Source organism: Plecotus auritus (assembly GCF_963455305.1).
Source record: "Plecotus auritus genome assembly, chromosome: 13".
NCBI lineage: Eukaryota > Metazoa > Chordata > Mammalia > Chiroptera > Vespertilionidae > Plecotus > Plecotus auritus.
The window spans coordinates 9,044,606-9,060,666 of NC_137779.1; the positions used below are offsets into that span (position 1 = coordinate 9,044,606).

The window sequence follows — 16,061 nt, forward strand, 5'->3', positions numbered from 1 at the left end:
TATAGGGGTGAAATGGACTAGTAAAGCAAAAGAGTTGGCACTGTTGATGCTGTTCATAGACCTTGCTATGATGAAATGTTTTATATCTTTTCTTCTAATATGGCATCTACTATTCTCATGTTGTAGCTATGTCCCATTTGAAATGTGGTTATTTGAGATCAAGACTGAATTTTTAATTTTATTTAAATTTAGCACATGGGGCTAGTGCCTACCTCATTGGACAGCACAGTTCTGAGCTTTGCGAAATACTCCTGCCGTGGTCTCCATCACTCTGGACATCCCCCATTACCACCCCCCCTACACACACAAACACACACACACACACACACACACACACACACACACACGCACGCCACACTCAGCACACCAGCACTTATTTGCATGATGCCTGTCACACTTGCTGTGAGCTAGCTTTTCTTTCTCTTTTTCATTGTTGAATATCTAGCATTTAGCATAGGGTTGGTACTCAGTTCATTTTTATTGATAGGAGAAATCAGGTTACTATGCAGGAGAATACATTCTTACTACCTAGGGAGCAATTTAATTATTTAGGTTTCAGTTAGTAGTCATAGCTTTTTTTTTTTCTGATCTGAACTGCATAATAATTTTAGGGTTTAGTTGAACTAGAAAAATTTGAAAGGAGTCCAATTACAGTAAAAATCATTATTACACACATTATTTTGGTCTCTGAGATAGCAATGATTGCTAATCAAGGTTTCTGGGTCATTTTTTTTATCTGTATTCAAAGATATCAGTGTGCCTCTAATTTAAAATATCTTTACAGTGCCTGATTTAGATTTTCAGGCTGGTCGTTTAGGCATAGCTAATTAAAAATCACAAGAAAATTATTTGAAGATCTATTACTTTATGATATTTTTCTTTCAAATTATAAGTGAATGAATATGTAGTTTATTGGAGGAACATTAGTTTAAGTACATTATTAATAGATTTCAAAAGAATACTAAGCACTAAAAAAATCTGTGTTCTTTTCTAATTGGAAAGAATGGCCTCATATGCTGGTTTACATATATCTGTAAGAATGTTCATCAAGTTAATTTTCTGCATTAATAGAACAGTAGAACATTGCAGATATTATTTTGTTTTCTATGTGGCTATTCGAAAAAGAAGTCACTGCTTATGAGAAAATAGCACAATGCGTTCAAGTCTCTGGGAACTAAAAATAATTGTGCTATAGGTAATGCATAGCAATTTGAAATTAATAAGTGAATTAGAATTGCCTTCCATCCCACAGAAATCTTACAAGTTTGGGAATTATAATACAATATGTGTACTTCTGTGCAATCACCTAATTAATACTAAGGCCTCTCAGCAGTATATGTAATATTTTTATTAACTGTAGTGTAGTTCCAGCCAATGGGTTTCCTAAAATAGAATTCCCTCATGGTCACACATTACTAATAAAATGCAAGCCTAGATAGGATTGCATTTTGAAAGTTAGGAAAATGTTAAATTTTCTTGTGCATTTGATTATAACTACTTTAGAATCATATATAGATTATAGCCTCAGAGAACAAGTATGTTGGCAGATTTTCAATTTCAAAAAATGACAAAAATGTAATTGCAAATTAGATGGAAATTCCATCCTATGGTCTTCTAGCTAATTTAGTACCTGAACTCATGTTCAAGTTCCATTTAGTAGTTACAGTTTTTCAGAATTACATTGACCAAATCCAGCATCATGTTTTCTGTAAAAATACTAAAACTTTCCTCAAAAGATTTAGATGAGGATTGTTTCAATGTGGAATGAGTAGAAGGAAAGTGCCATATTGATTTTTTTCCTTCATTCCTCGTTTTTTGCTTTCCCACATACTGCACTGACTCCTTTGAATCCTTTTTTTTTTTTTTTTTTTTTTTTAAGAGAAAGTTGAGTACACCAAAAGATAACACACATAAATGATAAGAAATGCACAGGCCAGGTCGGGGTGGTAGGTGTGTATTCCAGCCTCTGCGACCTGCCTTTGATTCTCACTTGGTGCTATCTGTGTGTTGCAGCAATGTGCCTAGCGTCGGGAGCCTAGCAGACCCAGACTATCTGAACACACCACAGATGAACACACCAGTGACGTTGAACAGTGCTGCCCCAGCCAGCAACAGTGGAGCAGGAGTTCTGCCATCGCCAGCAACCCCTCGCTTCTCTGTCCCCACGCCACGAACCCCCAGGACCCCAAGAACTCCCAGAGGTGGGGGTACTGCCAGTGGTCAAGGGTCTGTTAAATATGACAGCACCGATCAGGGGTCACCAGCTTCTACCCCCTCTACCACGCGGCCCCTTAACTCTGTGGAGCCTGCCACCATGCAACCAATTCCAGAAGCCCACAGTCTCTATGTCACCCTGATTCTCTCTGATTCTGTGATGAATATCTTTAAAGACAGAAACTTTGACAGCTGTTGCATCTGTGCCTGCAACATGAACATCAAAGGGGCAGATGTTGGGCTTTACATCCCCGATTCTTCCAACGAGGACCAGTACCGCTGTACCTGTGGGTTCAGTGCGATTATGAATCGCAAACTTGGTTACAATTCAGGACTCTTCCTGGAAGATGAGTTGGATATTTTTGGGAAGAATTCTGATATCGGTCAGGCTGCAGAGAGGCGCTTAATGATGTGTCAGACCACCTTCCTTCCTCAGATGGAGGCAGCCAGAAAACCCCCGGAGCCACCTATAAGCCTTCTCCTCCTCCTCCAGAATCAACACACACAACCTTTTGCTTCACTGAGTTTCCTGGACTACATTTCTTCTCACAATCGCCAAACTCTTCCCTGCGTAAGCTGGAGTTACGACCGGGTGCAAGCAGATAATAACGATTACTGGACGGAATGCTTTAATGCCTTGGAGCAGGGGCGGCAGTATGTGGATAATCCCACAGGTGGAAAAGTGGATGAAGCGCTGGTGAGAAGTGCCACTGTGCACTCTTGGCCTCATAGCAATGGTATGTGTCCCAGAATAGTAATGCCCTTTGGAAATGAGCTTGGCGTAATGGCGGCTTACATACTTTCTTTACTTTTTCTCTGACAAAATTTTAAATTTCATTTCTTAAAAAATAAGATAGCTAAAGTGAGCGCTATGTTGATACCATCCTAAATTTAAGGACTAAGGGAATGTTTTATATTGAACACCTTTGGAGAGGAATACTTGCTTTGTGGACATTTCCTCTTTATTAATTCATAGAGGCATTTCATATTGGAAGCCTGTGACTGCTGAGTATCAAAGTCATCAAGAGTATAATTTGCACAGCCTTTCATGTTTAAACCCACTCACTCTTCTAGGTCAAGTTTTCATGCTACTTCTTCCATATAGTCTTCTACCCAGTTACAGGTCATTTTCTTCTTCCTCTGTTTTCTCAGTATTTTCTCTCTTGTAACAGTGATCACATTTTACTTTGTCCTGTGGTTGCTGGTCATGTCACTGGCTCTTCTATTAAAAGCTCCAGTTGACAAACATTTTTGGAGTTGAGCTTTAAGAGTGTCAAGCAACTTGCTCTCTCCTTCCCTTATGCATTCATTATCAATAATGTGGTGCGTACTGGGGAATAAAATGTTGACTGAAAGAGACAACTTTTACTGCCCTCGGAAATTTCTAATTACTGCCCTCGGAAATTTCTAATTACTGCCCTCGGAAATTTCTAATCTATTTTGGATAATGGACATTAATGAAATAATTAATATTATCACTAAGCATTACAAGTGGTGAAAGCATGGAGGAGGAGAGGAACGCTGGGCTGGAGGAAGACTTCTTTGAAGAAGTAGTAACACTTGAGATTTCAACCATGAGTATAAATTAACTGGGCAAAGAGGATAGGAAGCAAGGAATTGTGTCCCAGCAGGAATGGCGAATGTGAAGGCCCAGAGTTTTACAGAGTGTGGGCCTTTAAAGAGCTAAACAAAGGCCAGCAGGGGCTAGATGACCATGAGTCTTTAGAAACATGCTAGGGGTGGGTCTTCATTCATAGAACCCTAACAAGTCTCTAATGGGTTTTATGAAGCAGTATTGACATCAGATTTGTGTTAAAAAAGAAAAAATATGTACTCTGACTCTAATGTGGGCTGTGGTTTAGAAAATGGCAGAATGGATTTGGGGAAACTAGGAGGGTAATATAGTAGACCAGATAAGAAACAATGGCTTGATTAGCATTCTAGCAAAGAAAACACAAAAGAAGTGGAAGCATTAAAAATATGTTTAGGAAGTAGTGCTGCAGGACTTGGTACTAGGTTGAATTTGGGGGTTCAGGGAGAGCAAAATCTTAAAGATGATACCCAGGTTTGTGACTTGTATACCTGGACAGACAGACAGTGGTGTCATTCAAAGATAGGTAGGTGGACTGGAGGAAGACCAGGTCTGAGGAGCAAGTTCATGAATTGAGTTTTGGAAGTTGTAAAGATCGATTTGAGATAAAGATGTGGAGTAGAGTTTGGGAGTTGATGGGCCTGGAGCTCAGGGGAAAGAGAGTAGTGGGCCACACAGATGATGACAGGGGCAGAGGGGAGAGGGAAACTCCCTGAGGAGGAGAGCACAGAATGAGGCAGGGCCTGGGGCAGGCTTTGGTGAAATCTGCCAAGTCACCACATTTCAAGAAAGATAGTGGTCAACAAGCATTAAAATGCAGCTGAGCTTTTAAGGTAAGGATAGTCGTATACTCATAGCGAGAGCTGGTTCTGTAGAATGGGGGAGGGACAGAGGCCAGGCTGGCGGGGTTACATGGTGAAACAGGGACCCTGCTTCTGAACAACTCTCAGTCCTATAGGGAGAAGGTTATATGTGCTTCTTAAATTGACCTCTGGAATAATAAAAGAATGTTCAGAGGACAGAGTTCAGTGGCGTAGGGAATAGCAGGTGTTTTCTGAGCAGGTTAAGCAGGGAGACTTCTTGGAAGTGGAAACTCCTAAGGAAGTGTTCAAGTCATACTTACTTTTATGACTGCTTGGGTTTAAGCACAGTGCCTTATACTTATCAGACCTTTAATTAATGTCTGTTGGATGAATTTATGAAGAAAGGGCAGTCTTTCTCCTAAAGAAATGTGGATGATTATCTTGGTAGTTCCTTTTAACTAGATAGTGGCCTTCAGACAGAAAAGCAGTCTGTGTGGGAGAAACAGTAGTGTCATCTTTGCATATGAAGAATAGCACCTTTTATGGTAGGGGAGGTTTGGGTTCCAAATTCAGATGCTTGGATGTAGCAGACAGGTCATGTAAATGATTGATGCGGGGAGCCAGATTGGCAAAAAGCAATGCCCTGAAGTGTGTCCTTCCACAGCACACTTTCTGTTTTATATGCACAGGAATAGGGTTCACAAAGAACTGTGTCTGCTTTTAATCTGGTTCTCTCAGTCTCATTTTCCTGCTTTTGATAGAGTAAGAAATACTTTACTGGGTTTTTTGTTTGTTTATTTTTACTTATAAGAAAAATGAGAAGCACAGGCTTGGAAATAAAGACTTGAACATTGCTTCAGTCTCAGGCGGGCAGCCAAGGAGGAACCGTGGAGAACTGTCTGAAGGGGCAGCTGCTCCTTGGCTCCAGCCCGTGGGGGCTATGCAGGTGTGTGGCTCTCAGCTCAGGTTGCCACGTCTCCCAATTTGTCAAGAGAAGCTGAAAATCCAGATCTGTGTATGAAATTTCCTGGAGAGATTTACTCCAAAATTAAAAAAATAACTATGGCCACCAATTTGCAAACTATGTTTGATATAAGGACACAATCTAAAAATGTCTTAAGAACCCTCAGCACTGTGTGTCTCGGATTTCTTTGGTAGGTAAATCTTAGATTTTCATCCATGCCCCTTTCCTAATAGTAGGAAAGTAAGAGTCAGGAAAGGTCTTCAGGAACCCAGCTGTGCGGATTGAGAGCTGGTCACCTTAAAAGTATTTAGTTTGTCTGATGTTTTGAGAATTTGAGGAGCATTATGGCCCTGGGAAAAAATGCGCATATGTTCATGCACATATGCATGCACAGTTTTGCATAGAGTTGCAGAAGTTTTTCAAATTGCTGGTTAAGATCCCTCCTTTACCTGGGTATCTCAAAGGATCTTTACAACTTCCAAAACTCAGTTTGGAAGGAATAGTGTTTGGTCAGAAGCCACTAGCCCCCTCCCTTCCTCTGTGTACAGGTGGCTTTCAGTCTTATCATTGCTTCTGCTGTGTTCTCAGGCACCTCTCCTTGCAGGGAAGGCTTTCTTTCTGAAGATGCATTTTGTGAAAATATTTTATAGTAAGAGCATTTTAAAGTTTTCAAAACCTTCTAAGTTTCTTTTCTCCACTCATCATATAATCTAACCATTGATGTTTATAAATTAAAGTTATAAAATAATTAAGAAATGTTTGCAACTCTCTTTCCTGGTAAGCAACTTGGAAACCAGGTTTATATGATTTAAAAATCCAGGCCTATGCATCTTTCCACTCTTAAACAGTTCACTTTACTTATATAGAGTAACCTATTTTCCATTGTATTCTTTCCAATAATAAATAATAAATGACTTTTTCCACTTCAGTAGAAGAATTTCTTTCCTTCTGACTCCTGAGTCAAGTATTTTAGAGTCTACTAAAAATAGACTCTATCACTAATAATGTCTTTGTCATGGAGTATAACTGAGGTCCAAAATGATGGCCAGAAAGAGGAGAGTGCCAGTCTAGTCCTCCTTTATGATTTCCATTTATTTTCACTTACTGTCCGTTCCAGTGCTGGACATCAGCATGCTCTCCTCCCAGGATGTGGTCCGTATGCTGTTGTCCCTGCAGCCCTTTCTCCAAGACGCCATCCAGAAGAAGCGCACGGGCAGGACCTGGGAGAACATCCAGCATGTGCAGGGACCGCTCACCTGGCAGCAGTTCCACAAAATGGCAGGCCGGGGCACCTACGGTACAGTCTCCTCCCTGTCTGCGGGCCTTCTTAACTTTCGGTCTCCTGGAAAGCAGCTTTAGTCAAGTCCTTGCTTTCCTGACAAAATAGTCTTGAGTTTATATTATTTTTGTTTTCCTAAAGTCAGTATTGGAGTCAAGCTTTCTAAACATTGGTGGCATAATCAGAGTCAATGAGGGAAATAATCCCTAAGTAGAGCATTTATTAGAGTCTCCTCTTCCTTGTCTTTGTGGCATTTTCATTTGGATGAACTTCTGAACTGGTTTTGTCAAGGTCCCGATTATGACACTTATCTCAGAGGAAGTGACGTAGTGCTGCTGGGAAATGAACTTCAACTTCTGCTCTGCCCTCCGATTGAACCATTAGAACATGTTCAGGCTCATTTAATTAAGTTGTTCATCAGGGACCATTTAATGAGAGGCTTTGGAGAATACTTTTAAGAGTATCATGTCAACCTACGGTGAAATTTCCACTGCCAGAATTAAGACGAGGGCACCAGGAACTTCCAAATGGTTCGGCTGTGGGAATCAGGCTCCCAGGCCCCTTCCTAAACTGCACTGTTGTTTTAGGTTCAGAAGAGTCTCCTGAGCCGTTGCCCATCCCCACCCTGCTGGTAGGCTATGACAAGGACTTCCTCACCATCTCGCCATTCTCCTTGCCGTTTTGGGAGAGGCTGTTGTTGGACCCATATGGGGGCCACCGTGATGTTGCCTATATTGTGGTGTGTCCAGAAAATGAGGCCTTGCTCGAAGGAGCCAAAACTTTCTTCAGGGACTTGAGCGCTGTATATGAGGTGAGGAAGATCTTGAAACCATTTCTTTGACATGAGTCCTCAGATTGTTTCTGGTTATGACTTAATTTTAAAGAATAAATGTCTTCAAAGTAGATCTTAAAGAAAATTTGCAATTAGTTGGAAGATGAAGGAAAGAATTAAATTGGGAAGTTTTTCTAGAAATAAAATGCGTTCCCATCTTGCTTTATATTTCATTAGATTTAGAAGACTCCTCTACCAGCCTTACCACACATCTTAAAATCCTCTTAGCTGTTTTCCCCCATTGATGTGTGCAGGTTTGAAAGGATTGTTCACCAGGGGAAATGGCAGTTCAGAGGATGAGCTTTGCAAAAAGAAGGCGTGGCTACCCTTTTTGTGGGGAGGGCAGAACTGAAAAAAATGTTCAGCTTGAAAATTTCTAAATCAAAAGATACATTTAATGAATCATGCCCCTGTTATGTTTTGTTTAACACTACATTCATCTTATTACCGAAATTTTGATACACATTAAGAATGTAATCACCATCATAATGTAACAGCCAGGTAGATAATTTTATATATTTAGTACATAAATTCCTGTTGCTTTTGAAAAATTAGGATCATGTCTGTCTTTGAAGAGAAAGTACCACATTTCTTCTGCCAAAGTACACACACACTAAGTTCTTTGTACTTTATACTTCTGATATCATATTTGGCAAGATTAAATTAAGTAAGTTTTTTTATTACATTTATTGGGGTGACATTGGTTAATGAGATTTTGTAAAGTGTTTAGAACTGTGACAGGCATATTATAAGTATTACAAATGTGGTTGTTAAATAAGATGCCAAGTTGAGTTTCAAAAATATTCCATAGCAGAACATCCACTTTCTATAAACATGAGTACACATGAAGTAGTAGACGTATGTGTTGCTGCAAAGAAATGAGGCGATGCTATGTATTAGGTAATGGCATCAATTAAGCCACTGAAGGAAACCCTTGGATACAGTAATTTCTAAACAGTGCCTGGCCCATGGATACTGAATAATATTAAGTCATACTTACCCTAACACAGAAAACTTGTCTAAGCAATTTCAAAGCCCAGCCACTCTCTTGAAGGAAACCTACACATAAGTTACAAAACATAAAAGGCTTGCCAGATCTTTTTAGATCTTAAGAACTTGCATTTGGCAGCAACACATACCTGCTTAAGGTTTTGTAGGATCTTTGTAAGCCTTCAGTTCATTAACTCTAGCAAGGGATAATAATATGGGCTCTCCTGCTGGTGAGCAGGTAGTTAAGTAGTTTACTTTTGACAGGTATATTAATTATTTGCCATTTATTATCCTGGAAATTGACAACAGCATCTCACGCTAAAACAACCATTTATTTTATAAAAGTGATCAGCACTTCCGTAGCCTCCGCTATTAGTGATCTCCGAATGTCTATAACAATCTAACAGATGGCCCATACATTTTAATGTTATCTTATGGGAAAATGTTTTGAGAGGGGATTACTTAAGAGGTTTCAGTGGACAGATGTCTGGGTCAGCCTTAGTAGGCAGGGACCTGTTAGTTCCTTTTTGACCCCTAGCAGTCAGTCAGGTAGTGCTCTGCAGTTCTTCCTCAGGCTGGACGAATGAATGGGCTGGGCTGCAGAAACATTTCTTTCTCTTCAGAAGAAACACTTGTTTTTCTGTAGAGGAGCTACTCCAGGTTTTGGAGAAAATACAGCAGTATCAGGGTACATGATAATTACCAAATAGGACCAGTTTATAGTGTTGGTGTGGTTGCATGTGGTCACACTAAAAAGAAAAAGGAAAATGCCTCCACGTGTATGTACAGAATGTGCCTCACTAACACTACGTGCTGAACAAGGTGATACATTCTGTCATAAGTAATGGTCTTATTTGTGGTATCAGATGTGTAGGCTTGGGCAGCACAAGCCCATCTGCAAAGTGCTACGTGATGGGATCATGCGTGTGGGGAAGACCGTGGCACAGAAGCTGACGGACGAGCTTGTGAGTGAGTGGTTTAACCAGCCGTGGAGCAGCGAGGAGAATGACAATCATTCCAGACTCAAACTTTATGCGCAAGTTTGCCGCCATCACCTAGGTAAATGGGAATTTATTTGGAAAAGTAGAATTTGAGAGAGAAAATAGCAAATTGCACCCCCACACACACCTGTTAGGGTGCAACATTATATTTCTTTTGTCTAATGTTCCATTACTGTGTTTATTTAGATCTAATTTTTACATTCTGTTTAAATGCTAACTTTCATGTGCATGTATGTATATTCTTTAAAAGAAAAGTTGCCTAAAGAAGTCATATCTAATTTACTCCAGAGTTCAAAAACTTAACAGCATGACTTAAGATTAACTGCTTAATTTTAACCTAGATTCCCAAGAGAATCTAAGAAGCTTGTAAAGCCCTATATGCATAAGAGCATAATATACCATGATGGCTGGTCTCCCATTTTTCAGTGATGACATATGGATTCAGTCTGAAAGGAAAATGTTATAAATGATTTTCTTTCTTTTCAAGCAAGGTTCTTTTTCAGTATTTATAAGTATTTCCATGTCCATTTCTGTGTTTGCATGATATATAAGCATGTGTTCAAGTGTGGAGATAGCATTTTGGGTGTTGTAACCAGAATATTGCAGCCTGAAACCATAGTTTTAAAAAAAGGGACCATTCTGAATTTCTGAGTATCTAACACTGCAGAACCTCACTAATGTCGTCTCTCTGCATATATTCTTTCAGCACCTTATTTAGCCACTCTGCAGCTTGATAGCAGCCTGTTGATGCCACCTAAGTACCAGACCCCACCAGCAGCAGCACAGGGACAAGCTACTCCTGGGAACACTGGGCCTTTAGCTTCAAATGCAGGATCTGCAGCTCCCTCCGCTGGCGGTGCATTTAATCCCACCTCCAATGGCAGTTCTGCGAACCCTGCAGCAAATAGTTCTGCGTCTGGTTCTACCGTGCCACCGGTCTCATCGTCTGCCTCTGCTCCCGTCGTTAACCAGCTAGGCACTACCTCTTCGTCAGGATTCAGTGGTAGTGTTGGAGGGCAGAACCCCAGCTCTGGGACCAGTTCTGCTGATAGAATGCAAGGGAACATAGGCTGTGGTGGAGACCCTGAGCCTGGGCAGAGCTCCTCTCAGCCCTCACAGGACGGACAAGAAAGGTATGTTACTCATTGATTGAGGTGGGTGGCTTCCTTGTGGACTCTTACCTACTTTTCTTCTATACCCTTCTCTCCCCGTCAACCTCGGGAGTCTCTAAATCCAGTAAAGGACTCCGATTTTCTTCTTCCCAAGAGAAAGTAACAGCTATCAATCAGCAGCTTCAGTGTTAAGAAATATGAGACTTCTTGCCCTAGTCAGTTTGGCTCAGTGGATAGAGCATTGGCCTGCGAACTGAAAGATCCCAGGTTTGATTCTGGTCAAGGGCACATGCTCGGGTTGTGGGCTCAATCCCCAGTAGAGGGCTTGCAGGAGGCAGCCGATCAATGATTCTCTCATCATTGATGTTTCTCTCTCTCTCTCCCTCTTCCTTCTTCTCTGAAATCAATAAAAATATATTTTAAAAAAATATGAGACTTCTTGTAAACTAACTTACCTATTGAATTTATTATTAAACTTACTAGAGGCCTGGCGCACAAAATGCTTGCACGGATAGGGTCCCTAGGCCTGGCCTGCGATCAGGGGTGATCTTCCCCAGCTGCCAGCAGCTGGCTCTGCCACCCACCCCCGGTTCCCTGTTCCCCATCGGATGATCAGAGCCTGCCGGCCAGCGGGGAAACAATGAGAGGTTGTCTGGCAGGTCCCAATCAGGCAATCGGGGCCTACGGGCTGGGGGCAGTTCCTGCATTGAGCATCTGCCCCCTTCTGGTCAGTGCACATCATAGCTACCAGTCATTCCACCATCTGGTTGATTTGCATATTACACTTTTATATATATATAGGTTAGCTTAATAGTAAGCTATTACTATTAACATATTTGTTATATGAATATAATATATGGATAAAAGTAAGTTATTACTGTTAATATAATAGTATTATAAACTGTCTTTGTAGACTACAGCTACAGGGAAAAAAACATCTCCCATTCAGAGGGCAGTTACTGTCATATCTATCTTGGGTGCTAACTGGCTTGGTTTGCCTTTATTTCAGTAATATGACACATGTTAATGTTACATTTCATCTGTAGTCATTGCCCAAGGATTCAGTATGCACTAGAATTGACTTTATTTTTATATAATTCATGTTTACTTTTGCATCTCATAAGTGACTTTCTCTGCAGTGTTACAGAGAGGGAGAGAATAGGAATTCCCACGGAGCCTGACTCCGCAGACAGCCAAGCCTATCCTCCAGCTGTTGTCATTTACATGGTGGACCCCTTCACCTACACTGCAGAGGAAGACTCTACCTCTGGAAACTTTTGGCTGTTGAGTTTGATGCGCTGCTACACAGAGATGCTGGATAATTTACCTGAGCATATGAGAAATTCTTTCATTCTCCAGGTAAGTATTTGCAAGTTTATTTTTTTGCCTTTGTTGTTGTTTACTAGTATATGAAAGTAAATACAAGTTGTTGATTTTTTAAATAATTGGAAGTACATAAAAATATAAAAGGAAGTATATCCATAATTGTATCTTTTCAATTCAGCCTTCATTACCATTTTGGTGTATTTCTAGCCTTTTTTTCTGTATGTTTGTTTACCCAGTTGAGGTCACACTTAATATAACTTACTAGAGGCCCAGTGCACGAAATTCGTGCACTTGGGGGGGGGGGATCCCTCAGCCCGGCCTGCGCCTTCATGCAGTCTGGAAGCCCTTGGGGGATGTCTAACTGACGCTTTGTGGGGAGTGGGCCTGAGCCGTCAATTGGACAGTCTTAGTGCTGCCACAGAGGCAGGAGAGTCTTCCGCCACCACCACTGCACTCGTCAGCCATGAGCCTAGCTTCTGACTGAGTGGCGCTCCCCCTGTGAGAGCACACTGACCACCAGGGGGCAGCTCCTGCATTGAGCGACTGGTTGTTCCACCATTCGGTCAATTTGCATATTAGCCTTTTATTATATAGGACTAGTGGCCCGGTGCACGAAATTCTTCCACTTGGGGGGTGGGTCCCCCAGCCTGGCCTGTGCCCTGTCACAGTGCAGGAACCCCATGATCCATTGCCCCAAAGAGGTAGGCCCCGCCCACCCATCCAGGGCTCCTCGATGGATTGCCCCAGAGAGGTATTCCCTGCCCACCCATCCAGGGCTCCTCGATGGATTGCCCCCAAAGAGGTAGGCCAGAGACAGGGGTCCTGCCTCCACGCTGCGTGGGGCTGCAGGACCCTCAGGCCTCGCCATGCGGAGCCATGGGATGCTCAGGCCTTGCTGCACGGAGGCCTCCGCCAGGCCCCCCTCCAGGCCGGGCCGTGCAGAGGCCCCCAGACCCCCGGCGCAGGCGTATGGAGGCCTCTGTTGGACCCCGCTCCCAGGCTGGGCTGCGCAGAGGCCCCCGGGCCCCCAGCGCAAGTGTGCGGAGGCCTGTGCTGGGCCCCGCTCCTGGGCTGGGCTGCATGGAGGCCTGCGGACTGGGCGGAGCTGTGCGGAGGCTTCTGCCGAGCCCCAGGCCTCCTGGTAATGGACTGTGATGGCGTGACGCAAGTCCCCGAAGCTGCAAGTCCCCGCCCACCCGCGCCTGCTGCGCATGCAGCCTGCTGATAGGTGTTTATGCATGAGGGCATCCTGACCATTTGCATATTACACTTTTATTAGTATAGATATTCTTTTTATACTTAATGCTCTTCATGAATACTTTTCCATGTTATTTAAAATTTTCACAAGCAACATTTTTAATGACTGCATATCTTCTTTATCTAATCATGCCTGTACAGTTACTTAATTAGCTTCCACTTTTTCACCATTATAAATAAAGCCATAACAAACATTTTCATATATAATATCTTTCTCACATTTCAGGTCATTTCTTAAAGTAGATTCCTAAATATAGATTCTGATATGCATTATAAGCATTGCCAAATTCCTTTCCCAAAAGGTTCTACTTGCTTACATTTCTTTCAGCATGAGTGAGCATGCCCATTTTCACCGCACCCTTGACAGCTTGATGGCATAATAATTGTTTTTAATTTTATAATTTAATTGGTAGAAAACAATGTCTTAGTTGCTTGGGTTTTGTTTTACTGTTACTTTAAATACAGTTATCTTACAGAATTAAAAGGTCAAAATTAAAGTTACAAGAATAGATTGTTAATAGTTTTTTATTATTTTGACATTTGTCTCTCAAATGACTAGACAATAATTCCAAAGATGCTATACACACTATGTGTATATATAAATGATAAATCTATTAAAAAACAAGTTTTAAAATTGGGGGACATAGATATAATACATTAAGAATTTACCCCTAAAATAGGAAAAGGGTTATTTCTAAGTGACAGTGTAACTTGACCAACACAATGGCACCTCTTCTTAAATTGCTGGTGTACATTTGGAATACAGGATTTTATGTCACTGGAAGGAATTAAGATTGAATTATATGATATTTGGCATTCGTATATTTTATAACTAAAATTCTCTTCCCCATTCAAGTTAGAATTCCTGCCATTTCATTTTCAACTTTCTTGTTAGCATGTTTGATCTCAGTTTCTAGTTTTATTTGTGTTTGTGTCTGTAGATTGTGCCTTGCCAGTCCATGCTGCAGACAATGAAGGATGAACAAGTTTTCTACATTCAATACTTGAAGTCCATGGCATTTTCAGTGTACTGCCAGTGCAGGCGACCTCTGCCTACACAGATCCACATTAAGTCCCTCACAGGGTTCGGGCCTGCCGCCAGCATTGAGATGACTCTCAAGAACCCGGAGGTGGGTAGTAGCAGGGCAGACCTTTGTAGAAAGCCAGGGGAGTCGGTAGCTGGATTGTTCCTCCTTTATTTAAGAATGGTAGGTAAATCCTTAAGTCAAATAGAAGAGATACTCCTCTGAACTTGTAAGATTTTTTGAGAAAGAGGCAAGCAGACTCTTGCTATTTTTTGATCTAGGGCCTAAGGCAACAATATGTTTATTACTGTTACTTATGTTCGCCTCTCCTATATTTATCTTGTTCTTTATTTTTTGAACTGAATCTGTGTCTTCAGTCACTAACTTTCTACCTTCTCCAGTTCTCTCTTGACCAGCAGTTGTGTGGGTGTTTATTTCATAAGGTCCCCTCATTTTCTGATGCACATTACAACAGGGGGCTGCTTTCTTCTTGTTTCAGGGCTTCTGTATACAAATGAATGCTTTTTCTCGCCATCTTAGTAACCTACGTCCCACAGATAGGCACCTCATGGGGCATTCCAAAACACCAAAACCAAACTTTTTTAAACAAAGTTGTACACTTCTTTTGTTTTTCTAATCTCCTTACACTAAAGGTAGATGCACAGGGCAAAGTTTAACATGTTCAAAGCCTTCAGGATGCAGTTCCCACAAATTTATTGCATGGAAGATTACCCATTAGTAAAAGCCAACAAAACTGCTGATTTTAGTTGGTAATGAAAGAGTGTTTTGTGTGTGTGTGTTTTTTTTAAACCCTATAAAATGCTTTCCCTTCAATAAGTAAAAACTTAGAAATGGAAAAATGATGCAACTCTAGGTAATAGTGCATTTGTTGTAACTTGGTTCACGTCAGCTTGGTCCTAGGAGAGGAAGCTGCTTAGCCGACAACCTGCATTCTTTCTGGATTATTTAAAATTTCTATATTTGGCAGTTTTATTCTTTTGAGTTTGAATCTTTATTTTTGTGAGCAGTTCATCTATTTTCTCTTATTAGCTTTTCTAAAATTAAAAAAATCAGTTTTTTTTCTGTTTCTTATTTTGTCTCAAATTATGAGTTACTGTTTTTCTTTATAAACTTAATTTTTTACTTCTTGTGGTTATTCCACAGTTCAGATACAGTCATTTCTTATGCTTTAATAAGAATTTGTCATAACCTCACATGGTAATGAATAATGTTCTGCATTTTCCTAGAGGAAAGCAACAGCTATCCCAAGGCATGGTGTAACATTGTTAAAGATGGTAGCGTGGTGGCAGAGCACCCTCAGGAGTTTATGAGATAAAGTGTGGCTTAGGAGAAAATAAGTGAGAAAATGTGCTTTTTTCCTTTTTGCTTTGAAACAGGAAGAGAGAAATAAATCACTTGATTTTATTAAAAACAAAAGAACCAAACATTATGACTAGTTACTGAGGTTTGTACATTTTTACTTGCATTGCAGTAATGATGAATTGCCAAATGCCTCTCCCTCAGTCTGCAGCTAGAATACCACCTTTCATTCATTAAACAAAGCCAAGTGTCTGCTGTGTGCCAGGCCCTGTACTAGGTGATGAGGATGCAGTGGGTGGGAAACCAAACCACCAGGCCCCTGCTTCTGCAAAGTCTAACTCTCCACA

General features: G+C 41.1%; 1 protein-coding gene across 1 annotated transcript in view; it reads left to right on the forward strand.

The window, feature by feature from the left end:
• The window catches only part of MED13L (mediator complex subunit 13L), a 273,439-nt gene that overhangs the window by 239,524 nt on the left and 17,854 nt on the right, over window positions 1-16,061 (forward strand). The window contains exons 17-23 of the mRNA XM_080650333.1: window positions 2,014-2,951; window positions 6,690-6,869; window positions 7,439-7,662; window positions 9,540-9,732; window positions 10,381-10,807; window positions 11,926-12,145; window positions 14,311-14,499. Of these exons, the coding sequence (XP_080506459.1) occupies window positions 2,014-2,951; window positions 6,690-6,869; window positions 7,439-7,662; window positions 9,540-9,732; window positions 10,381-10,807; window positions 11,926-12,145; window positions 14,311-14,499 (2,371 nt within the window). The remainder of the gene's footprint in view (window positions 1-2,013; window positions 2,952-6,689; window positions 6,870-7,438; window positions 7,663-9,539; window positions 9,733-10,380; window positions 10,808-11,925; window positions 12,146-14,310; window positions 14,500-16,061) is intronic.